General features: G+C 33.6%; 2 protein-coding genes across 10 annotated transcripts in view; one reads left to right on the top strand and one right to left on the bottom strand.

Annotated features, from left to right (window-relative positions):
* LOC105331446 (helicase domino) overlaps positions 1-22,889 on the bottom strand; it is a 190,575-nt gene extending 167,686 nt beyond the window's left edge. For 5 of the 9 annotated variants that reach the window (XM_034482479.2, XM_034482483.2, XM_066079068.1 and 2 more), the window contains exons 1-7: positions 22,662-22,889; positions 21,328-21,412; positions 20,575-21,182; positions 20,376-20,475; positions 9,542-9,661; positions 9,232-9,445; positions 8,999-9,149 (exon numbers count right to left, since the gene is read on the bottom strand). In XM_034482479.2, the coding sequence (XP_034338370.2) occupies positions 8,999-9,149; positions 9,232-9,445; positions 9,542-9,661; positions 20,376-20,475; positions 20,575-21,015 (1,026 nt within the window). In that variant the 5' untranslated portion in view covers positions 21,016-21,182; positions 21,328-21,412; positions 22,662-22,889. Of the gene's footprint in view, positions 1-8,998; positions 9,150-9,231; positions 9,446-9,541; positions 9,662-20,375; positions 20,476-20,574; positions 21,183-21,327; positions 21,413-22,661 lie in introns of those variants that run through there. The other 4 variants (XM_034482482.2, XM_034482480.2, XM_034482485.2 and 1 more) reach the window with 4 other exon arrangements.
* Positions 22,890-22,918: 29 nt separating this feature from the next.
* LOC105319092 (nucleolar complex protein 4 homolog A) overlaps positions 22,919-25,931 on the top strand; it is a 100,776-nt gene continuing 97,763 nt past the window's right edge. Inside the window, exons 1-3 of the mRNA XM_066079069.1 lie at positions 22,919-22,937; positions 24,020-24,134; positions 25,571-25,674. The gene's annotated coding sequence lies outside the window, so the exon portion shown is untranslated. The remainder of the gene's footprint in view (positions 22,938-24,019; positions 24,135-25,570; positions 25,675-25,931) is intronic.

The following is a 25,931-nucleotide window of genomic DNA, read 5'->3' as shown; positions in this document are numbered from 1 at the left end:
ACCCCCCCATTGTGGCCCCACCCTACCCCTGGGGATCATGATTTTCACAAGCATCACACACGTTTCAGCTTTCCTGGCTGATTAGTTTCTGAGAAGAAGATTTTTAAAGATTTACTCTGTTTATTCCTATCTAAAACATCGACCTCCCATTGTGGCCCAAACCTACCCCCAGGGTTATGATTTTCACAAATTTGAATCTACACTACCTGAGGATGCTTCCACAAAAGTTTCAGCTTTCCTGGCTAATTAGTTTCTGAGAAGAAGATTTTTAAAGATTTACTCTATTTAATCATATGTTAAACTTCGACCCCCCATTGTGGCCCCATTCTACACCCAGGGGTTATTATTTTCACAACTTTGAATCAACACTACCTGAGGATGCTTCCAAAGAAGTTTCAGCATTGCCGGCTGATTAGTTTCTGAGAAGAAGATTTTTAAAGATTTACTCTATATATTCCTATGTTTAACTTCGATCCCCCATTGTGGCCCCACCCTTCCCCCGGGGGTCATGATTTTCACAACTATGAATTTACACTACCTGAGGATGCATCCACAAAAGTGTCAGCTTTCCTGGCTGATTAGTTTCTAAGAAGAAGATTTTTAAAGATTTACTCTATATATTCCTATTTTAAACTTCGATCCCCCATTGTGGCCCCACCCTACCCCCGGGGGCCATGATTTTCACAACTATGAATCTACACTACCTGAGGATGCTTTCACACAAGTTTCAGCTTTCCTGGCTGATTAGTTTCTGAGAAGAAGATTTTTAAAGATTTACTCTATATATTCCTATGTTAAACTTCGATCCCCCATTGTGGCCTCACCGTACCCCGGGGGTCATGATTTTCACAACTTTGAATCTACACTACCTGAGGATCCTTCCACACAAGTGTCAGCTTTCCTGGCCGATTAGTTTCTGAGAAGAAGATTTTTAAAGATTTATTCTATATATTCCTATGTAAAACTTCGATCCTTCATTGTGGCCCAACCCTACCTCCGGGGATCATGATTTTCACAAATTTGTATCTACATTACCTGATGATGCTTTCACACAAGTTTCAGCTTTCCTGGCTGATTAGTTTCTGAGGAGAAGATTTTTAAAGATTTACTCTATATATTCATTTGTTAAACTTCGACCCCCCATTGTGGCCCCACCCTCAGGTGAGCTAAAAAGGTTAAGTTTACAATACAATAAGTTGTTAAAGTTGGTTTCTGGAAGAACAGACTTTGAAAATTTTCTTAATAAATATTGACAAATATTTTACTTTTTTAAGCTTTAGTTTTTAAGATCTGTGTACAAACATAGAATTGTGAGCAAATCGCTGTATCTTGCTTATAATTCGAAGCTTAACACTCAAATATGGTTAGTAAATAGAAATTGTAAACAATTAAACACAAGAAACATGCACTACATGTATAACAAATAAAGAACACAATTTATTTTTTCGAAATGAATCATATATATATACATGTATATACCTACATATTTCCGTCAGCGATATCAAACTCTATTAAAACTGAATAAACTCGAAAAAATGCCGAGCATCTCAACAAAACCTATTGCATTAATCTACATGTACCATTACGCAAAAGATAATGCCGAATTACCGATAGAATGAATTGTATTTCAGTACCCGTCCCCTACATCCGATTTTGCTTAATTTGCGCAGGTAAACAGTTAACTGTTTGATTTACCGAAGTCTCTGTTTGATTTGATACGTAAAAATCACGAAATACAGACGATAGTTTCCAGGTTACAAAGCATAATGAGAACGAAACGAAAATCAGAACAAGCTAACACCAATGTCATGTGTGAAAACTGTCAACGCATTGAAATATTTAGCCTCAATTTACTTCACAAAATCGGCACCAATATATTTTGTATGTTTCAAAATTTCCCTTCATACGCGAACTGTTGCACAACAAGCAAATTCATCATAGTCAGATCGACCCTTTTTCGTATAATGTCATGGCTGCTTTAAACAAAGAACCTCGTTTTAGAAGTATGGAATCATTTTACCGGATGCCGAACCCGAAGCTATTAAACTGATTGAAACACGCATTTCCTTTATTATTATTTTCGTAATAACTCAGATTTGAAACAAAATTTCCACTTAATTTTTGCAATTTATATTTTCCTTCCCATAAGGATAATTTATGCTAAACTATGTTGAATTTGCCTCGGTAGTTCTTGAGAAGAAGATTTTTAAAAATGCACCCCCCTTTTTCTACAGTTTCAAGGTTTTCTCCGCTTTGAATACAGATCAAACTTTTATTTCTGCAATTTATATTCGCCCTCCCATAAGGATGATTTGTGCCAAATTTGGTTGAAATTGGATAAGCGGTTTTAGAGAAGAAGTTCAAAATGTAAAAAGTTTACAGACGGACAGACGGACGGACAGACGGACGACGGACAAAATGTGATCAGAATAGCTCACTTGAGCTTTCAGCTCAGGTGAGCTAAAAACGGGGGAAATGATGGAAGTTCAAATTTTAATTAGATTGAAATACATTTGTAATAAATCATATAATTAAAGAAAATAAATGCTTGTCATTATTATCACCTTGCTGAAGTAGATTGGGCAAAAACTAAACAAATTTTATCGAAAAAAATCAAACCGTTCAGGTCACGCCTTCCTCATCAATAAAGCGCGCAGCTATTTTTAGCAAAGCGTACCATACAAGAAGCAAATCGTTCCATTCACAAAAACAATCCGTACCGTTCACAAAGCGAACCGTTCCATTCAAAAGCGTACCGAACTGAACCAGTAGCACATTTCAGGGTCTGTAACTTAACTTAGGTTAACTTTCAAAATTGGTGTCATTTGAAAGATTTTGACTCAAAATGTTGCAATTGTTATTGCCAAAGCCATTATGATAATAAACAGCTTTGGAAGCAGAATTGCTTTTATCTATCATCACAGTCTACACAATAATGTATTGATCATTTCCAAAATTGAGACAAGACTTGATGAAAAAGCTCTTCTGTTGATAAACACGAGGCCAATAGGCCTTAACGGTCACCTGAGTACCGTAGCCCATACACAAAATTGTGGAGGAGTCTCATAAATGCATTTAATTGAGATTTTTCCCTGCCTGAATTCTTTTGGAAACCCTTAATGCCACCTTTAGACGCATAGGCCATATCCTTAACACTCTACCCTGGGCTACCCTTAGACTGTTTTCAAATGAACTGAAAACAGCTGGTGTGTGTTTTTGAATAGACTTATTACAGGTCTTAGCAAATCAAACACATAGAAAATTATATATCAATGGATTTGTAATAAATAAAAATTTTAATATTCATTGAAAAAAAAAAATTTAAGTCACTAATAAAGCAATACAGGTGCTAACAGGTATATGAAAATAAAACTGAGTGTTCTACATTAAAGTTTTATTAAGAATAATTTCACAACAGATACTTGATAAACATATTTAAAAATGTATGTATTACAAATAATTATTTAATAATTTTTATAGAAAGATTCCATTATCATCATGGAATTCGTTTTTTGATAGTAAATAATTCAATGTACCTGTGGCTGACTTTTCAATTCATGTCTATCGTTTTCAGACTTATATTTACGTTTTTTTCCCAAATAAACATGATAAATGGTGTAAGAGGATTTGGTAAATCTAGCATGTTAACTAAATAAGTGTGTTGACTTTTTGAAAAAATACAAATTTACCGGTATATTCGTGTATTTAGGGGTTGCAGGTAATGCACACCTTGTGTTCCGTTTTCTGTAACTACACAGATTTTTCCACAAAATTTTGCATGAATTTGACATCTGGCTTTCATCTTTTAATCTCGCTACCAATAAATCTAGAAAATTCTGCCTCTAAACTTGATTATAAACAAAAAGTGAAAACATGTGCGATGTCCGCATCGTAGTCCGCCATCTTTGTTTATTGTAGTAATGCATCACGCCACCGTACACAGGTAAATCACGTGATATCTTTATTTAGAATGAGTGAACAACCATCCGTATACATGGCCAGGTGTATACCGGTCAATGTTTATAATAAACAGGTGTTGAGGGGTCTAATTAAAAGCTGTATATAGGGTGCGTCAAAAGTCGTCATTAAGGATATGGCCAGGGTCGTCAAAACGCGTCATTATTCGCCAAATCCATTAAGTATTTGCTGGTAAAAATTTGTGAAAACAATGCACTGTAATGCAGAATATCATTTCTTACCGTCTTCTGTTCCCTGAATCAACAGACTAACCCGATAGCGAACCCGATTGTAATAATATAAAATACCCCGTCGATTAAATTTACAACACAATGCTTGACACTATTTTACAGATTGAACTTATTTGTTTGTTAGAAACAATAAAAGGAATGGTACAAGTAATGCACGATATTATTACTAACTACATACTTTCCTCGTTTATTCAATACACACCGAACCCGATAACGAACATTAAAAAAATGGAATATAAAAAATAATTTTCTCCAAAATATGTCAACCAGACGTTACAAAAGTGTAAACTTGATCTGTAGTTTGACATTTTGAAGCTGTTCAGCAAATTTCATATTATTCCTCAAACGCATAAAGAAAAAAAGTGTGGAAAACTGAAGTGGGACAGACAGACGGACGGATGCAGAGGAAAGCTATAGTCCCCTCCGGTGAAACCGGTAGGGGACTAATAAAGATCTTCAATATTTGTCCACCAGAAAGATATGGACCGGACATGAATTTTGCACTTTTCTGCCAGTGACCTTGCCCTTGCCCGAATGACCTTGGGTCAAAATCATGACACACCCTTAGGTCATCAGCAATATTTGTGTGAAGTAAGAACTTCCAATGTTTCTCCATAAGAAAGATATGGACAGGATACAAATTTTGCATTTTTTCTGCCAGTGACCTTGACCTTGAACTAATCGATAAACTTATAACGAGACAACTGATAAATTTATCACAAAACTTTCTTTTCTTTTTTAAATGTTTGAGACTTCTTTACATAAAAATGCACTTGTCCAGTGGGACAAGTGGCCAGTCATATTCACTTGTCCGTATATTATTTCAACTGGTACCGGACAAGCGTTAATGTCAAGCCTTGGCAAAGCTTCCATACAAAGTATTTTTTTTTTGCAGGTATGTTTACTTTCTAAATAGGTTTTATGTTTATACTGTAGAAGGTCTTTTGACTCTGACATGTGAACCCTGAACGAAAGAAACCAAACTTCGACCGCTGATAATGAGCTAATGACAAATAATTGAGTCTGTAATTTGAAGTCTGCTGAGATTTAATGAGATAATTGATTATAACACCTGCATTGCAAAGTTATTAAATGGCAAGTCTTGCGCTTAACATGTACAGTAGTGATGTTCCAATCATCGATTATAATCAAAAATCAATCGATTGTTATTGCATTCTTAGCGGTCGATCATAAAAGGTTTCATTACGATTAATCGGTGAAGGTTTTTTTCCCTTTCAGCGAGCACATATTATAAACAGAATATTCTAGACGCAAACTATCTAAACCCTAAAAAGGCCTGCGGTCTGAAAATGGCTGACATGTCAGACGAGCTCGATATTCTTACTCGGGGAAGTAAAGCACATTCTAGAATTTGGACGCATTTTAGTTTCAAGAAAATTAATGTTGGACTGCCTACAAAGGAAAACCTTTTGAATATAGTTTTTTTTATCGCTAGAAATACTAAGTAAATCAAATTACGAAAGCCTAGTAATAAATCTGTTCATTCACTTCATTGAAACTTGTTTATTTACATTTATTTAGCACTACACTATAAAATATAAAAATTTCCAATTATAATCGATAATTAGTTAGTTGCGGGAAACCGATTATCGATTATGAAAATCTCCACATGCTATCTATAATGCTCAACCAAACCAGCTGCATTATCATGTTTACTTTTTGCAACAAAATCACTAGATACTTTAATTGCTTACATTCATTTTGGAGACCGTGCCTGATAACAAATAAATTTACACATTAAATTTAATTTCCATCGGGCACAGACTCCAATTAAAATGTAAGTCATAAACTAAAATAATATTTAGTGAATTTTTATACCTTATTGTATTCATCTGCCATTTCTTGAGTTCAACAAATTTATATTTATGCACCGAGTTGTCAATAACTTATAACAGAGTTCTTGAAATCTTTCGGTCCTGTCGGCAAGACCGATTTAAATAACCAAGGACCGATTACTTGAGGTTGCCCGTCAGTCCAAATGACCTGTAAAAGTTGACAAGGGAACTTTCGAAAAACAAGAATAAATTTCGTACAAAAGCAATGAAGTTGATGCAAACTATTCTCGGTAATCACTGAGGAGATCCGAATGCATGCGATAAATCAAGGGGATTTTTCACAGATTTTTGGCTCTCTCTAGACTGATCATACGTTTTCGGAACATTTCAGTACTAATGAATATAATTTACGTCACTTAAATGTAAACTTCCGATGCTTTCGATAAGTTTGGCGAGTGTCTAGTACATATTGACACGGTAGGTTTATAATGCAACTAACAGATGTATAGTCATGCGATAGGTATAAGGCTTTTGATCATTTTCCAACATAGATATAGTCAAAAATCACTTGGAGAAATTGGAGAACATAGCGTGAACTGATGGCCCCCTATAAATCCAAGATGGCGAGTGTCGTCTTTTTTACGTTTTTTATGTATATAAGGCCACATAAAATTAATTCTCTGGTTCTCAGGCCAAATTTTGCAAAATTAGATGAGGGAGGGAGGCTTTTTTTTTTCTTTTTTATTGGTAAAAAAACAGATGAGGGAGGCTTTTTTTTATTTGGGTAAGAAATTAACTACCTAAAATTTAAAAAACAAGATTTTCTTTATTCAATCTGCTGTTTGATTATTTAATAAGGATATCTATTAAATATTTCAACAGATAAAAACACCCCAATGTATGTTTGAAAATACAGTCCAACTTTCAAAGTACAACAATGATGTATTTAATATTTAAGTCAAACAAAAAAACATCTATTCTTTTATAAGTGAACTGTTTGTTTTCATTTTTTTCTGCTTCTTTGCCTTGGAGCTTTGAACATTCTTCCATTTTAACGCGGGCTGTCGTTGTGAAACAACACAATCATGACACATCGGGTACTGTCCTTCTTCTGTATCTGTGTCTTGTGTCCAACAGTGATAGCATATTAGGGGAAATACACCAGAGCTGTACATGTAGTAGGGGGTCTCAATTGGAGATGCACAGGTCAAATTTGATCTCATATAAACTTTCTGCATGAGAGCGCATATTGAGAGTGCTTTCTCAGGATTATCAGGTTTTACTTCCTAAATTCAGATCCACATGAAAACTGATAAAGTCCAATGATTTTGGTAAGCAAGGCACTTTCTTGGGCACCAAGTTTAGTAGCACTATATAACTTATAAGACTCTGGGTTTCTGGCAATCTATGCAGGTTCCCATTTGTTTCACTGTTTTGGCAGTCTGAGCAGATAGACTAAATGGAATTCCATGTCTGCTTGCAATTGATTGTGCTCGTTTAGATGATAAAGAAGGACAGTGTTCCTCTGTAGTATTGTTCAAAAAACCTCACTGAATTCTTTGTAGTGTCCTTCTTCTCCTTTAATAAATGACAGGCATTTAAAAATAAAGAAAAATACCAATCCACTTTACAAAACGTAAAATGACATAAATGATGTTTACTCTAAAGTACCTTGCACTGGATCAGGAAAGTTGTGTAACTGGCTAGAGATATCATTATGCAATCTTGGGTGTCCGACAGTTACTAGGACCACATTTCTTCACAGTTAAGAAATAAGTCCTGAATATACAGCAGTTATCAATAAACCCCGCAAGTTTATAATGGTTAAAATCGCGGCGTCCAAACTGTTCTTGTGCTTGCAAACCGACAAAGAAACGGAGGCACCAAGTAATATTTCTGCGGAGGTCCAACTTTCCCAACCGAATTTCATCGATTTCACTCCCTCGTACAGGTCTTACAAAAAACATCCATTGGAAAAACTCTCAATTATAGTCCACGGTAGAACTAAAAGGGTTCCATGGCGGATACAAATCGAAACAGCAGACATTTTGATTCGTTTTAAGTCCAAAATTTCCATCGACCCCATTTTTACTAGTATCGTCTATATCATCGAGAGGTTTGGATCATAAAGTTTTTACTAACGAAAATAAGCGACTTAATGATTAAGACTACACCGGAAGCTGCGTATTAGAAACGAAAGTAAAACTCTATACAAACCGAAAGCGGAAACTTTTTTTTCCCGGATAGGTCTCCGCATTATCAACTTTTTATTTTATTGAAAATGCAATAAAATTTGCAATGCGGCACCCTCAAAACGGATGCGCGCGGGCCTGAGAACCGTAATTTCAATTTTATTTAGCCTAAATACACTTTTTACACATTGAAACAGGGTTTTAAGTTAACGTTTTCATTGTAATACACAAAAATACTAATTTTTATCATTTATGTCGTCGCGAGCAAATAATAAGAACTCCACTACCCGACAACTAAGTCCCTGTGGCATGATGTGTGCAGAAAGAAAAAGAGAACAAGAAAGAAAGATAAAAAAGGAAAGTTGATGAGAGAGAGGGAAGGAAGTTAAAATTAATGAAATGATAAATAAGAATATGAACGTGAGAAGCCAAAATGTGAAAGTTAAGAGGAATCATATTAGGAAAAATTGAGAGAAATTGGGAGGCTTGTAAGTTAAGAACGAAATAAATTGATCATAAAATTCAAATATAGTTTTTCATCTTGCTATCAAAATATTTTGGACTGATAAAAATTTGTCCGGACTGACAAACTTCAGATGGTAGTCAGTCCAAATGACTGACAGCAGAAAAAAGATTTCAAGAACTCTGTTATGACGTTTGACTCATGTGAAATTTGAGACAGATTGGACCCAGGAGAACAAAAATATGCCCTGGATAAATGAACTCAGACAGACAGAATAGTCAATGTAGGATTGCTGATTGGGTCCTAATTAATTGTTTTCTGACAACTGAAAAAGCTTACTTGTTTTGCTCTTTCTACAATTGCTTCTTGTGTCCCTACCCCTGGTGTTCCATCATAAACACCTGATATTATGGGAACCTTGGACTGTTGAAGACTTGGTGATATAGGTGGGGACTTGGTGGTTTGTAACACTGATGTGGATGCTGTAATTCTGTAAATTTGATGTAAATATCTTTATCTAACTTAAAATCAACCTTTTAAAGGATCAAAAAGCGGGTTGAAAACTTCATTACTTTGGGGATGATGTGACTACTGCTGACACTGTCAAGGATGTCTGTACTACTGAAGATTTATTCTCTGTTATGGCCTTGGCTAGATGACTGTGGAGCTGTGGCATTGACACAGTTGAACTCGCTACAGTTGTCACAATGGTTGTGTTCACAGTCTTTGCTTGTGGAATTGCCTGAATAGCACTCTTTGAGGTTATGCTGTCAGCAGTCACTGAACCTATACAAATGGTGCAGGAAAAAGATATTGGCCCATCAATTTCATTAATATTTTGACACTAATTTTTTATCAAATTTTCCTCATTGATGCGTGTACCTGGCAGAATGATGGGACTTGCTTGAAGAATAGGGACAATAGTAGGAGTCTGTGAAAGGTGCTGCACATGACCAAAAATCATCCCATGTCGTCCCCCTGGACGTCGCAGATCAAACCCTGCTAATTTTCAGCAAATGTATGTCCGTTTTAAATTCCACTTTTGCATGAAAAAAAACTATCATGCAATTCTTGCTTTCCAGAAAATAACATCTTTTCTTCAAGTTTTGATAAAGTTTAAATTCACAAAAGCTACATCTACATTCAGCCCAGCACACACATCACATATGAGGAAAGAAAACTCAACAGATAGATTGTTAAGGAAAAATGCTAATTCATAAGATCAAACAATAACAAGGCTAAATAAAAAGAAATCAAAATTTACAACAAAAGGCCCATGGGCCACACTCACCTGAGCAACAATAGCCATAGCTTTATGAAGTAATAAACAAAATATCTGGACAATATAGTAGACATCTATATAAGAGAATAGATCCTGTTTAAAAAGATTTTTTTTATCCATGTATTCTTTTGTTAAACATTGAGTCCCTTTTGTAACAGGGTGATTTCATAGTAATATCACATACTGAGCATTGCAGTTATCAAGATTGTGAACAACTATTCATAGATATATAAACCTATATCAAACTTTGCATCCTTTGTGGGGCCCTAAATTGTCCAGGTGTCACATAATAAACAAACGAGAAAAGAATAAAAAGTATGTTAAGATGTTAGCATGTAAGTATACCATATATATTTTAAAATTTGAGCTTTAAAGAATTTAAAAATTTTCAGCAATGTAGAATTTGACACCTACCTTCAGGGATCATGATTTCAAGAAACTTGAATCTACACTACATTAGGATGCTTTCACACAAGTTACAGCTAATTTGGCCAATTGGTTTTTGAGAAAAATTGTAAAGATTTTTACAAATATAAGAAGATTTTACAAAATACATTTCTACTTAAAAATTTGACCCTTCATTGTGGTCATATCCTCACCATGTGGGACATGATTTTAACACACTTGAATCTAAACTACCTGAGACTTCTATACAAGTTACAGCTTTCCTGGCAAATTGGTTTTTGAAAAATATTTCAATGTAAAAATGTGACTCTCCATTGTGGCCCTACGTTAACCCTGGGATCATTATTTGAAAAAAAAATGAATCTAAACTACACAAGGTATTAAAAGCTTTTTTGGCAAATTTGTTTAAGATTCTTCTCTATTTATTCAAATGTAAAAATCTAAACTCCATTGAAAGCCCGCCCTACCCCTGGGTATTATCGTTTGGACAGTCTATACTAACTAAGGATGCTTCAATACAGGTTTCAGCTTTTCTAGTCAAAGGATTTTGAGGAGAAGATTTTTGAAAAATGACAACAAATTTTCAATAATTCTTAATTGAAAAAGGCTGTGGCCCTTTTTATGAACTTGAAATGTTTTGGAGAAGAATTTGAGATGGTAAGATATATTCAGACAAAAAGTGATCAGTGAAAGCTCAAGTGGGCAAAAAACAAGAGGCCCATGGGCCACATCACTCACTTGAGGAACAATAGGTATGATAAAATCAGCCTAATGGAGTCATGTCCAATGTCCAATAATATATGTAGATCCTGTTACGTAGATCCTGTATAAATAAAATCCATTTCCCCCCTGAATATTCTTCTGTTTATAATCATTAGTCCCCTTTCTAATAGGATTTTGATTTTATAGTCATATCACATGTTGAGTATTGCAGTTCTCAAGAAGATCCTTAACAATTGTTTATATATGGGATATAAACGTAAATCAAACTCTGAACCTTCTTGTGAGGCCAAAGAATTGTCCTGGGGCCAAAATCTTAACAATTATAAAGAATCATCAGGCTGATTAGTTTCTGAGAAGACTTTTAAAGATTTACTCTACATATTCCTATGTACGGTAAAACTTCAACCCTCCATTGTGGCCCCACCCTACCCCCAGGGATCATGATTTTCATAACTTTGAATCAACATTACCTGAGGATGCTTCCACACAAGTTTTAGCTTTCCTGGCCGATTAGTTTTTGAGAGTAGACTTTTAAAGATTTACTCTATATATTTCTATTAGTTTTTGAGAGTAGACTTTTAAAGATTTACTCTATATATTTCTATGCAAAACTTTGAACCCCCATTGTGGCCCCACCCTACCCCGGGGGTCATGATTTTCACAACTTTATCTACACTACCTGAGGATGCTTCCACACAGGTTTCAGCTTTCCTGGCTGATTAGTTTTTGAGAGTAGACTTTTAAAGATTTACTCTATATATTTCTATATAAAACTTCGACCCCCAGTTACAAATGCTTTCACTGTAAAGATAAATTTCTCCTCTACATTTTTTGTTCTACATTTGTTCAATAATTATGAACAGATAATGAGATAATAGGTAATAAATCAGTCTACTGGTCATTTGTGTCTTCATTCCGCCACAGCAGGAAATTATCTCTGGTAGTGAGCTTGTATACTGATGCTAACAGGCAGCCCAAGTTCTTATCAGCAGCAGGCCATTTATAGGGAGTGTCTGGCAGTTAAAGAGTTAAGTAATAAAAAAATAATATATTTTTATATGACAAACTTTGTACCACTCTTTGGGTCCCAGTGTTAGTCCAAAGGTCACAGTTTTATTTATTGATTTAGAATCTACATTATTTAAGGATGTTTGCATAATAATCTCACAAAATGGAGCACTGAAGTTCTTGACGAGGATTTTTAAACATTTCTTCTATATATGTTAAACTTTGAACCCCACCTCAGGCCCCAATTTTTGTCAAAGGGCCACAATTTTTTCACTACATATATCGGCTTTTGTGTAAACATTGGCATTTCTGGTGCAGTGGTTCTTGAGAAGAATTTTATTAATACATTTTTCCTCTGTAATTCTATGTTAAACTTTGAACCCCTTTTAAAAAGGCCCAATTTTTATGTGATTTTTTTTTTTACTAAATATACAAGCTTTTATGTAAATATTGGCATTTCTGGGGCCCCAAGGTCAAGATTTTTACAATATAGTATCTTCACTATATAAGCAAGCTTTTATGTATATATATGCATTTCTGGTGCAGTGGTTTTCGAGAAGAAAATTGTAAAACATTTTTTCCTAGGAATTTCTATGTTAAACTTTAAGCATATTTTTTTCAACATGACAATGTTTCAAGGTGGCAAGCTGGATGCCTATGAGAAAGACATACAACGAAATACCTTGTTATATTTAATATTCCGTTACAACAGCACCCAAAAATTATGAAATTCAAGGCGACTCCAATTATGTAACGGTTAGATATGGTGTCCAAATCCACCCATATATAAATGTGTATGTATATGGGTCATTCTCAAAAAAGGTGGATTTTTTCAAGTACCACTTGTTTAAAAACAAAGTACTTACAACCAGATTGAATTTATCATATTTTGTATTGGGAATATCATGTTGTTTGTTTGCTAAAATATGCCAACAGTACATGAAAAGAAAATCTATAAAAATATGATATTTACAACCACATGAAAAGAAAACAGTCTTTGGTGTAACGCATAAGAAATATTCATAAATTTCATTAAATCTTATTGTTCATGCATTTAATTTGATTTTAAAGTTAAATTTTCTGAAGTTTTTCTTGAACTTAATCCTAAAACAAGAATTCAATCGTGTGTTTTCCTTAAATTTTCATATTTGGTTTGTGAATGAGAAATATGCATCTATCTCATGACATCGTATTGTACACTGAAAACTTCTTTTCCATTGAATGTCTGATTTTTTTTAATAGACACTTGTAAGTGACGTGAAAAATAATCTTAAGTGAAAAAAACTCAATATTTTTTTGTAAATCTTTGAAAATGAAAACAAAATAAGGGATGTTACACTAAGGACAATCATTGTTAGTCCAAATGTTATACCAAGGACAATCTTTATTTAAACACGAAAATATCAGATTTCAAAATAGAGACAACTGAATGTTTTCATAGCTATAACTTATGAATGCATATATTTAACAGTAATTATTATCAATGTGCATAATAGTGCACCTAAAGTCAAATTATTTACACAATTTAGTTCCAATATGTTTCACCAAGGACACTTACGCTACACCATGGACTTTGCTTGTTATAAGAATCTAAGTTTTAATATTTTAATTTGTTTTAACAGCTTGAATGTAATTTAAATGAATTCAAAATTACCAAATGCACATTTCAGCAGATATATTATACATGTAACTGTTATTCTCTACAAGTTCAGGCTTAAAATTTAAGTTTGTTATACAAAAGACACAACATGTTGCACCATGGACACCATTCTATCTAGTTGATGAATAATTTTAGTATTTTATTATACTCCTGCTTGAAAACATTGCATAATCTGTCATAGAATGTATTTATACAATACTAGTTTCATTTATTTTTCTATCAGAAATACATGCATGGGAATTGAAATACTCTTTAGTGTAACATTAAAAGTCCTTGGTAACACATTTTGTTTAAAGTCAGATAATATTTTTTAGGGAAAATTTGGCTTAAGCTATAAGTCCGATATCAAATTCAATATTAATTATACTTGAATTGATAAATTCGATTTGATTTGACAATACTTAAATTTTTTAAAATGAATATTTTGGGTCATATGTCCTTGGTGTTAATTGTATGTGTCTTTGGAGTAACAAAATATTGCATGATTGAGAAATAATCTAGTTCTACAGCAAACAGATGCATCAACATTATATATCAGCACAAACTAACAAATGCGATTCATTGTGATATATTTTATTTAATAATTTCATCATGTCTTTCTCCAAAAAATAAATTATGTAAATTATAGTCTCTGGGATAACAATGATGGTCTATGGTGTAACTTTTTGTTTTTGTTACACCAAGGACATATTTATGAATTAACTTGTCTCTGCTAAATAATTACTGCTCCCTCAGAGTAAAAGAGCATGTTATCTGCTTCAACAACACATAGCAATAGTTTGTCTGTTTTCCAGAGTGTCTAAATATTTCTTTTTCCTAGTATTTCCTGTTAGCCCAAAGACAATATAAAAAGTTACACATTCACTTCTACTTACTTATCAGGAAAAAAATAGAGTAAATTTCATTATCAGCTATTTTGTCTTCTATCATTGTTTATAGCTATACGATGGGAATAAGGAGGCATCATTTATCTTTCAAATTACTAAGAATGACAACTCTTACACACCAATATTTTGTTTCGTTACACCATGGACATAAAAAATGTAACAGACAAACTTTATCTCGCTGAAAAATATTGTTCATATATTTTCTTTGTCTTTTTGTTCGAGAGAGGTATTTTTCATATCGTTCATCCCTTGACCCTATTATTTTAATAAGAAAGGGTCATTATACCTTTACAAAACCTATTTAAAGTCGCAAATTCTGAGTTGTAACAGTCAAAAAATGTATAAAAATCAACTTATAAACTTTCTAAATTTTTAAGATTTTGTTAGAATTAACTGTATATATACCAATATGTATGCTAATATATATCCAAAGGTAGCACAAAAGTGAAACTTTGCAAAAATCAAGGATTATACTTTCTATAGTCTGTCCCAAGATATTTTTGCCGCATATTTTCTTAAATTATTTAATATTTATAAATACCTCTTGGTTCAGACGATGTTCATTCAATAGTATGAAAAAATCCCAAGATTTCCCCTTTGAAACGCCCCCTCTAGCTTGTCGGGTATCAGTACACGGCTAAAAATAAAAAGTCTACGAGGTTTTTCCATTGCCAAGGAGATGAAGACGCCCGGATGATAACGTTGAAAAATTGCGCGAGGTGTCCCGAGTATTTCCGAATGGAGAAAAGATGTCAACATTCCCCATTATAAATCTCCGTAGGAAATCTGTTTTCGTTCCTGTGAATTTTTACGAGGGAAAAATGATAATGTGTGAATGAAGCTATCTTGGGAATTTTCTCTTTCATCGATTTTAATTGCACTTCAGTCACAGGTATGTGTATTTTTATTAAAAATCGTTCAAATATGCAGCATAAATATCTTGGGACAGACTATAGTGCCCTGTAACAACCCAATACCACCTTTTTTGAGAATGACTCATATGTGTGTGTCCCATTGCCTAAGGCTATAAAAAATTAATCTCTTGGTTCTCAGGCCAATACTTTCAAAAACAGATGTGGGCAGGCATTTTTTTTAAACGCAAGACGCCTATGGACCACATATCACCCACTTGAACAATAGTTTTAAGAAGATTTTTAAAGATTTTCTCTATGTATTCCCATGTTAAACTCCCCCGCCCCAATTGTAGCCCTACACTACCCCAGGGACTATGATTTGAACAAACTTGAATCTACACTAGCTGAGGATGCCTCCACAAAAGTTTGAGCTTTTCTGACTTAATAGTTTTACAGATTTCCTCTATATATTTCTATATAAAAATTATTTTCCCATTGAGGCCCCACCCTTACAAGACGACCATGATTTGAACAAACTTGAATCTACACTACCTGAGGATACTTCCATACAAGTTTCAGCTTTTCTGGCCTATTAGTTTATGAGAAGATGTTTGAAAAATACCAACAAATTATTAATATTTCTAAATTATCTCCCCTTCAAAGAGGTGACCCTTCATTTGAACAAACTTGAATCCCCTTCACCCAGTGATGCTTTGTGCCAAGTTTTGTTGAAATGGACCCTGTGGTTCTGGAGAAGAAGATGAAAATGTGAAAAGTTTACAACGACAACACCAACAACAATGCCCCAACGACAGACAAATTTTGATTAGAAAAGCTCAATTGAGCTAAAAACTTATCTTATTTGCAAAATTTAATCTTCCTGTGTATCAATGTATTTATACCTTTTATAGATAAATATTTTAGCTTAATGACAACATTTATTAAATTAGTCTATGTATTTTGTGTATAGGGGGTATAAGTCCAATCCTCTGACCCACTTACTACCATTATGTAGATGATATGTTTAATTCTAAAGATAGACAAACAGTTTTAGGATAATTCAAACATTCATTTCAGAGTAATTAACTAATAACAAGATATTGATTAAACTAGAGGTACTGTGAGCAAGCCCCCGCTAAGAAAAAATCATAATTCATGTAATTTTCTATTATAGAAAATATTGGATGAATCTATTTCACCGTCCATTGTCTATAAATAACAACTGCTCTATTTTTTAAAACTGTTAATGCTAATATGAGTACACAAACCAATTCCTATTCTTTAAATTCCATTTCATTTCAAGTTAGCCGTTAATGCACGAGGACATTTGCATCCTTCTGTTAACAAACATGACTCGAATCAAAACAAAAATCCACATGTCAAGCAGCTATTTAATTTAAACATTAATATAAACATTTTAAATTATTGGTATAATTTTCAAACCGAATCGGACGGATAAATATTTTCCAGATCGAAATACTGAACCGCAGTATAGCCTACAGTATCGTGACATTGAACCGAAGCATATTTTTACCGTGATATACCATCTCAGGGTTTATCGTTGCACCCTTAGTTAGGGTTCAAAAATTTTTCAGTTCGGGTCATAAAATTTTTGGTTCAATTTCAGGTTTTTGGGTTCATGTTTACTTTCAAATAAAAATTCATTTTTTAAACTTAAGAAGTTTATTTCTTCTATTACTTTACTCTTTAATAACAAACCTAAACACAACTAGTGGGTATTGTTTTTTTTACAAAAAAAAACACATGTCTCCCCTTCTCCCCAAGGATTGTAATATGGGGCAAATTTAACAATTGAAAAAGAATGATGTCAGCTATATGTTACCCAGACCCAGACAAAATTTTATTATCTTTTTCTTAATTTGACCTTGACTAAAACATGGTCAAGGTCATATATAAATCAATAGTACACTAAGTGTATTATTATTGTTCTTTGTTTAAAGTTTGAAGTCCTTCTGTCAAAGTATATTCAGGAGTTGAACAATGAAGTTTTTTCTAATATGACCTTGAAATAAAAATTCTAGGTCAAGGTCAAAATTTTTGGTAAGGTTCAACTAGGTTATATACCATCTATCTATGATACAAGTTAAAAGTCTGTATGTTAAGGGAGTCTTGTGTTATGGTCCGGACAATATTTTTATGAAAAGCTTGACCTTGAAGAACAAAATAGGTCAAGGTCAAAACTTTTGGTGGCGTGCACTCTTTCTCAATACCATCTACCAATGTTCCAAGTTTGAAGTCTTAATGTCAAAGGGTATTAAAGATATGACCCAGACAAAATTTTGTTATTTTTTTCTAAATTGGACCTTGAGTAAAACAAGGTCAAGGTCAAATATTATTCAATAGTACACCTAAGTGTATTATTATTGTTCTTTGTTTAAAGTTTGAAGTCCTTCTGTCAAAGTATATTCAGGAGTTGAACAATGAAGTTCTTTCTAATATGACCTTGAAATAAAAATTCTAGGTCAAGGTCAAAATTGTTGGTAAGGTTCAACTAGGTTATATACCATCTATCTATGATACAAGTTAAAAGTCTGTATGTTAAAGGAGTCTTGTGTTATGGTTCGGACAATATTTTTTATGAAAAGCTTGACCTTGAGGAACAAAATAGGTCAAGGTCAAAACTTTTGGTAGCGTGCACTCTTTTTCAATACCATCTACCTATGTTCCAAGTTTGAAGTCTTAATGTCAAAGGGTATTTAAGTTACGGCCTGGACAAATTTGGATGAAGAAGAAGAAGAAGAAGAAGAACTAGACACGATCTCGTTGCGAGCAACGAGGAGGTCTTCCGTGTGATTTAGAACATGAAATACATGTACGACCTTGGTTTTACTATTTAACGGCTAAACGTGATTTAAAATATAAGACAAAGGTCTACATTTTAATTTAGATGTATGAGCTTTGGTTGAAAACATTTAGACCTCTAATTCGAGGGGCCAGCCTCTTTTTCCTCGTATCAAATGAAAAGTCATTTACTTTTAAAGATGTTTTGTTCAACAAGTGTATAGAAATTTTCATGACTAGGAATTCAAATTGCATTAAATAATTTTAAGTTAAATAAAAAAAAAAACTATATTAATCTATAGAATTAAATCATCACTGATCTAGATAACTTAATGCTAATTTTAATAAATGGTTATAGGTGATTTGATAAATTTATTATGTTAACTAGTGATGTTCCGGAATCGGTGAGATTTTTATAATCGGTTTCCCGCAACTAACTTATATACGATTATAATCTGAGGTTTGAATATTTTATAGTTCAGTGCTAAATAAATGTAAATAAACAAGTTACAATAAACAGACTTGTTACTAGGCTTTCGTATTTTAATTTACTTAATATTTCTAGCAATGAAAATTTTATTTTTAAAAGATTTTCTTTACTAGGGAAGTTCAACATTAATTTTCTTGAAACCAAAATGCGTCCCAATTCGTAAATGTGCTATATTTCCCCAGAGTAAGAATATGGAGCTCGTCTGACATGTCAGCCATTTTCAGACTGTGCGCCTTTTTAGGCTTTAGATAGTTCACGTCTAGAATATTCTGTTTATGATACATGCTTGAAAAGAAAGGGAAAAGAAACCTCAACCGATTAATGGTAATGAAACCTTTCATGATCGAGAGCTAAGATTATAATAGAATGCGGTAACAATGGAATGATTTTTTATTGTAATCTATAATTGGAACATCACTAATGTTAACAAAATAAGTCTATCATTGATATATTTGTGTATTTTCCAGTTACAGGTATTCAGATAATGCACACGGCTGTGTGTTATGTTTTCTGTAACCATGCAGATTTTCCCAAATTATTTTGCATAAATTTGACTTCTGGCTGTCCTCATTCAATCTCACTACTTATTAATCCAGATAATTCTTACCCTAAACATTTCTTTAAACAAATATTGAAAACATGTTGATGTCCGAATCGAAAACCGCCATCTTTGTTTAGTGAGTAGTGTTTCTCTTTACACAGGTAAATTGCGTGATGTTTTTATTTGATGAGTGAAATCATTGGTATACATGGCCAGTTGAGTTGTACACAAGTAAATGTTGTTTAATACATGTGTTTACACAACAGTTCACACTAATGAACCTTTCAATTTCAATTTTGACGCCATCTTTCATAGAAAACAGATTTTATTACATAAAACGGAACCAAAAAGAAATCTGGTAATACGGAACCGAAACTGAACCGAACAAACCATTCCGCTGTTTTCAGGTATCTCGGTGACAGCCCTAATCACGATTAAAAGTAAAATACATCGTTTTTGCAATTCCCATTTCACACTATGTTGTTGCATAACCCATATTTATAACCCCAAAAGATAAGATAGTAGCAAGCTATTAAACAAAGGGTTAATTCATGCAGTAAAAAAGTCTGTAGATTAGTTTACTATCATTTTTATGGCCAATGACATTAATTCACAAGATTGTGACTTCAGAAGACCAAGCAACTTCACTTCTCTTCCTGAAGAAATTCTGACAAAGTTACTGATCACCACCATTTTAACAAAAAATCTTTAAGGATCGGAAAGTAAAAGATAGGGTTGGCCGAGCGACAAGAAACAGGAATATTTATTTCTTTTTGCCATACTGTAACATCACTATGTAACATACCAGTCATGTGTACATAACTGCCTCTGGATACTGGAATGGCAAAAACATGATTATCTTTCCCATAGAAAAGGTTTTATCCTATACAATGTAGAATTTTAATCCCATAAGGATGCCTTGTACAAAGTTTGGTCAACTGATTCTAGAGAATAAATCCAAAATGTACAAAGTTTATAGACAGCCAAAAGGTGATCAGAAAAATCAGCATTAGCAACTAAAAAAGTATTAGTACATGCAACATATATAAATGATATAGCAATACCTTGTTGATTCAGAGCAGCAACTGATGGTGGTAATGTTGTTGATATAGCTACAGGTGTAGCTAATGGTATATTGCTTCCACTGCATGTAATAACCTTTACCTTTGAAAAAAAATTATACAATTTTTAATATTACACAAACATAAAAATCTAAATTATTTATTAGTTCTTCAAGACAAAATTAAATATTTGCTATATAACCTCATTATTGATTTTTCGCTCTAAACTACTTTCTTCTTCATCATCACTATCCAAACATCCAGATTTCAAAAACTGAACAAGTTGAGGGGTTGGTCTTTTTTTCCATCCATGAAAATCCATCAAATTTCCTCCATTTTGCAGAAAATACATTTCTGTCAGGTTATCAATGTAAGGTTCTTTTATATCCAACATACTCTTATACTTTAAATCCAATATCAATTTCCTGTGATTTGCTATTTCTTGTGTTGTGGCTGGCATCTCCTCCAACTTAACCTTCTTTTTAGGAGATGGTCCAGATTGGTTAGCTAAAGCAGTCAGGTTTGGAAATGTCAAATTTAATGCTGTGGGTTTGGAGTCTATGGATGATCTGTTGCTTGAAGCTGGTGTCGAGCTACTTGCTCCCAGTAAAGAACTAGTGTTTTTCACTGTTTGATTACTCATAGTTATTTTATGTTGTTCACAAAAGTTGGGTCAAGAGCTCTGTCCTCCAAATGGAGGGCCTGGACCTTAGTGGTGAAGAGTTCCTCTGCCAACAACAATGTTGCTTTTGTCTACCTGTGTGGCAGCTATCTGCAATGTTCTTTACAACCCTTCTAAACCAGTAATGGCTACATTTAAAATAAAAAAACAAAATAAATACAGACATCTGGTAACTCAAAAATAAATATCATGAGAACATTTAAAGTAGAATCACTAAAAATTTTGTTTTGTTTCAATTCTATACTGTTACTTATTCAAACACTAACTACTTACTTGCCTAAACTTTCTGGCTCGTCTAGTGAGAAAGAAGGGTCATAAGATAGCATTAATCTCTGATTGTTCTAAGCTCCAGCAGATCCTACAAATGCATTTTGATCATGTGGTTAAACTCCAGAAAATGGATAATCAAATAAGTATATACACTTTACAGCTAATTTTTCTCATCTTGGAATTTCTTTCAAGAGTATCGTATATATAGAAAACAAACACTTTTAAAACAAACAAATTTTACAGGAACGAAAACAAGTTTCTTACGGAGATTTATAATGGGAAATCTTTGCAGCTTTTCTCCATTTGAAAGTACTCAAGATACCTTGCGTAATTATTCAACATTATCATCCCTGCTTACTTATGGCTGATGCAATGCAAAATCCCCGTAGACTTTCTATTTTGGGATGTATTAAGAAACCCAAAGTGGCAAAGGGGACATTTTTTATATTGGTGGATGAACATAGTTTGAGCACAAAGTTATTTATTATTATCGAAATATCAAGCAAAAAGTGGTGGAAGCAAAAACTCGGAACATAGTATATAGTCTGTGCTAAGATATCCCGAATTCAGGTTTTGCTTAATTGCTTGATATTTATAAATACCTCAGAGTTCAAATGAAGCTCATTCAAAAGTATGAAAAATCTCCAAGATTTCTCAGCCCGTTAGATTAGGGTTTCAATACAATGCTAAATATGTGATGTCTACAGGGATTTTGAATTGCAGCAAGCCCGTCTGAAAACGTTGACAAATTGCGCGATGTATTCCTAGTGGAAAAAAGATGTAAACATTCCCCATTATAAATCTCCGTAAGGAATCTCTTTTTGTTCCTGTGAATTTTTCCGAATAAAGATGATAATGTGTCATTGAAATTATTTTGGAAATTATCCCCTTCAGCTATTTCAAATACACTTTATTCACAGGTATGTGTATTTTTTTAATTAAAAAAATTGTCCAAATGTGCTGCATCAACATCTTGGGACAGACTATAGAAAATAAACCTATATTAACCGGCATCAATGTGCTGGGAGCGAATCATCGCAGCACGAACCATCTCGGGGCGAAACCGATGTGGGGCGAACCGAGATAGCATCTCGGAGCGAAAAACGCAGAAGTGCGACACATTCCGTTGTCAAAGGAAAAATGTCAACTTGGATCAAGACTCGTTCAATTGAGAAATTGTTTAATCTTGTGAAATTGTCTACACTCTTATTATAATAATTGTAAGATTACAAAATTAACGTAATTCAAACAGAAAATAATAGCAGTCGCCGGCTACTTTCACTGCCTTCCCATGAATCAAAGTGCGCCATTTTGAATGCGTAAATACTTCTACTTACCACTATATTGAGTTGCAGATAAAACGTTGAAAACCAATTCATCTTCGGTCAAAAACCCTCAATCCAACCTAACGGATCACTCAACAAAAGATTTTAATGCACTGAATACCATATTTTTATCTTCTTGTGCAGATTTTCAAAAAAGAAATTTGGCGGATATCTTTCCTTTAGACTACATAACGCATTATTGTTTACCACCTCTACCGGAAAATGATTACAACGCATGACCATGCAATGGCATTCGGCAAACTTTGGACTGTTCGGTTATCTATAAAGGTAATCGGGCGAGATGTGCCGAGGATGTTTACTGGTAGTTCTCGGTTGTTTTCCTTTCGTTGACCCATATAACCGATGCTTTCCGATTAATTTTTTCAATATGGAAGACAGTGATGGAACATGTGTTGTGGCTCAAATAGAAAAAAATACTCGGCAATGTTTTCAAAGTCGAAAACATGCGAATTGTCTGCTAGATATCATTGCATATTCAGAGGTTATAACATTTACTGTTGTTTCACAGCTGCACGCCTAATAGGCTTAGCGCCACAGAATTTGTGTGAAAATAGGTTATCGCGATAATCATTAAAAAAAAATACAGCGTAAATTTTCATACGCCGTTAATTGCAATTTTTTTTAACACCCAAGGAACTGTAGCTTTCAGGTCGTCCATCCAGTTTTTTTTACCATGAGCTACAGACGTGCAGCTGTGATATTTCCTGTGGGTTTATGTACTATAATTAACGAAAATTTAAACAAGTAATCAGTTCTGAATTTTTAATGGTGTTTAACAGGTTGGGACCATTTTCCCATATAGGCTATTCATTATTTAGGATTTAATATCCCAAATGGGATATAGAATATGTATAAATAATTTTTTTGATTTTCAAAAATGTGAAAAATTCACAATATAATGCATAACATGTAACAACTGTTTGGGAAATGACCCCTCAGTAGGTCCAAAATGTTTAGTGGTCTCGCTTACCCCAGACTCTTGCTCTTGAGACTTGAGTCAAATCTTCAAAGCGAGAGTCTGGGGTAAGCGAGACTAAGATGTCTAGGGGGTAAATCTCATTAACCATAGGTTTACAGTAAAACTTGCTCACCAATAGTTGTTGTATTTGATGTATATTGTATGTATGCAGACTATAATTATAAAAATTACTCTATAAACATTTCCAGTATTTGCACTGTAAATTCATACAAATACCCATTATTATAGCCCAAACAGAATATTACATGTATATCCCGTTTGGTCCTAACCTACTTAACCAGTATGTATGTTGTAACAATATATTTTCTAAATCAATATTTTGATAAATTTTGAATTCCAGAATACATGCTATAGTATTTTATTTTTACAGACGAAGAATAAAGTGATTCTACTTGCATGTATTCGATCCTTCCATAGATTATTTGCCTTGTACTTGTCTTCTGGAGAATTATTCCTTGATATTCCAAATGATCTCAAAGAAGCAGGTATGACAATTTTGTAGGATTTGCAAAAAGCTAGATTATTTCAATTGAAAGTAACTGTAAATTAAAAGTTGTCAATTTGAGCTCAAAATTTATTTTTTCAATTTTTATGTCTAGCATTGTTAATATAGATGTTTTCAATGCTTTGACAAAATTTTAAAGTCAAATATCGAGTTACAAGTGAATTACAGAGGTTAGAATTCTTGAATTGTTAATGTTTACATTTTTGTTGTATTGGTATAAGTTTCAATCTGATGTTGCTGTTTATTGTGTAGCTGCAGGTCTGTAGCTCCCGGTCTGAAAAAAATTCGGATAGACGACCTGGGAGCTACAGTGCCTCCCATAGTAAAAAACAATTTACGGCGCACAAAAAAAATGCGCTAGTTTTGGACTGATTAATTTCATTTCATTAATCTCATGGTCCCTGGGGGTATGGCGTATAGATTCAAGTTTGTTTAAATCATAGTCCCGGAGTAACAGTGAGGCCACAATGGGGGATGAATTTTTACATAGGAATATATAGAGAAAATCTTTTTAAAATCTTCTTTTTAAAAACTTTTTGGCCAGAAAAGCTTAAACTTGTGTAGAGGCATCCTCGGGTAGTGTAAATTCAAGTTTGCAGAATCATAGTCCCTGGGGGGAGGGCAGGGCCGCAATGGCGGGTTGAATTTTTACATAGGAATATATACATGTAGAGAAAATATACTGGGAAAGTTTTCAGTCCAAAACTCAGTACTTTGTGTGAAAGCTCAGGTTATGCAGATTTAAGTTTGATGAAACCATGATTTCCTAGAGAAAATGGGGGGGGGGGGGTATATAGGATTAGAGAAAAATCTTCTTACAGGTACAACAACAAAAGGGGCTTGGTATTTACCAAAAAAAAGATGTGGATAACAATTGGCAGATTTTTTATTTTTTTAGCAAGATCTACTGTACTTAGTTGTCAAGATATTTTGATTTTGATACTGTAATGCAAATTCGATCAGAGTTAAGGCAGTTGTTGCTCAGGTGGGCCTCTTGTTTGGTGTAATAGGTTGTTTCAGGGTCTGTAACACTTGTGTACACATTACCACTTTGGGTTATCGAGGGATGTAACATTTGTGTACACATAACCACTTTGAGGTATTGAGGATATACAACAGTAGGTTATGTATAACGGGACTACATTTTGACTTAGATAGATCAAGAATTTTGAAAAACCAAGATGTATTGAAAAATAAAGTTAAAAAAATCTGGACAGGAGACTCGCTTCTAGCAATCAAAAACTTCTCGAGTTTGAAGTTCGAGCCATCAAGAGTTACCTGTACAAGAACTGTTTAGGTGAGCGATGTGGCCCATGGACCTCTATTTCCTAAAAATTGGTCAAATGGACTTCAAGGTTTTGAATGCTACTGAATTTTCCCAATTTGACCAAAAAGCTGTTTTTTTTTATTGTTAAGATCTAAAGAAAGAGGAAAAATACAAACTTTGGTTGAAGGAGAGGTATGAGGAAACTATTGCTAAGCTGATCCAGCTTGTTCACCATGAGAATCTGAATGTCAAGGTAAGAGACTGGTTTAAAGTAGAAGTATCTAGAATATTCAATCAGATTGTAATTATTATGTGCTGATATAGACACATTTACCATCTAATAATAGTGAAGCAAACCAACATGTATGCATACAAATCACAAGGAAAATGTGCAAAACGTCATCATTTTGGGGAATTTTCAAGGAAATATATTTTGTTATAGAGGTAATAAAACACTTGTTGTTTCTTAACAAATATGCAATGGCTTATTTTAATGATTAGAAATATTTG

This window comes from Magallana gigas, chromosome 3 (assembly GCF_963853765.1).
Source record: "Magallana gigas chromosome 3, xbMagGiga1.1, whole genome shotgun sequence".
Lineage (NCBI taxonomy): Eukaryota > Metazoa > Mollusca > Bivalvia > Ostreida > Ostreidae > Magallana > Magallana gigas.
This window is presented reverse-complemented; position numbering and strand designations above follow the sequence as displayed.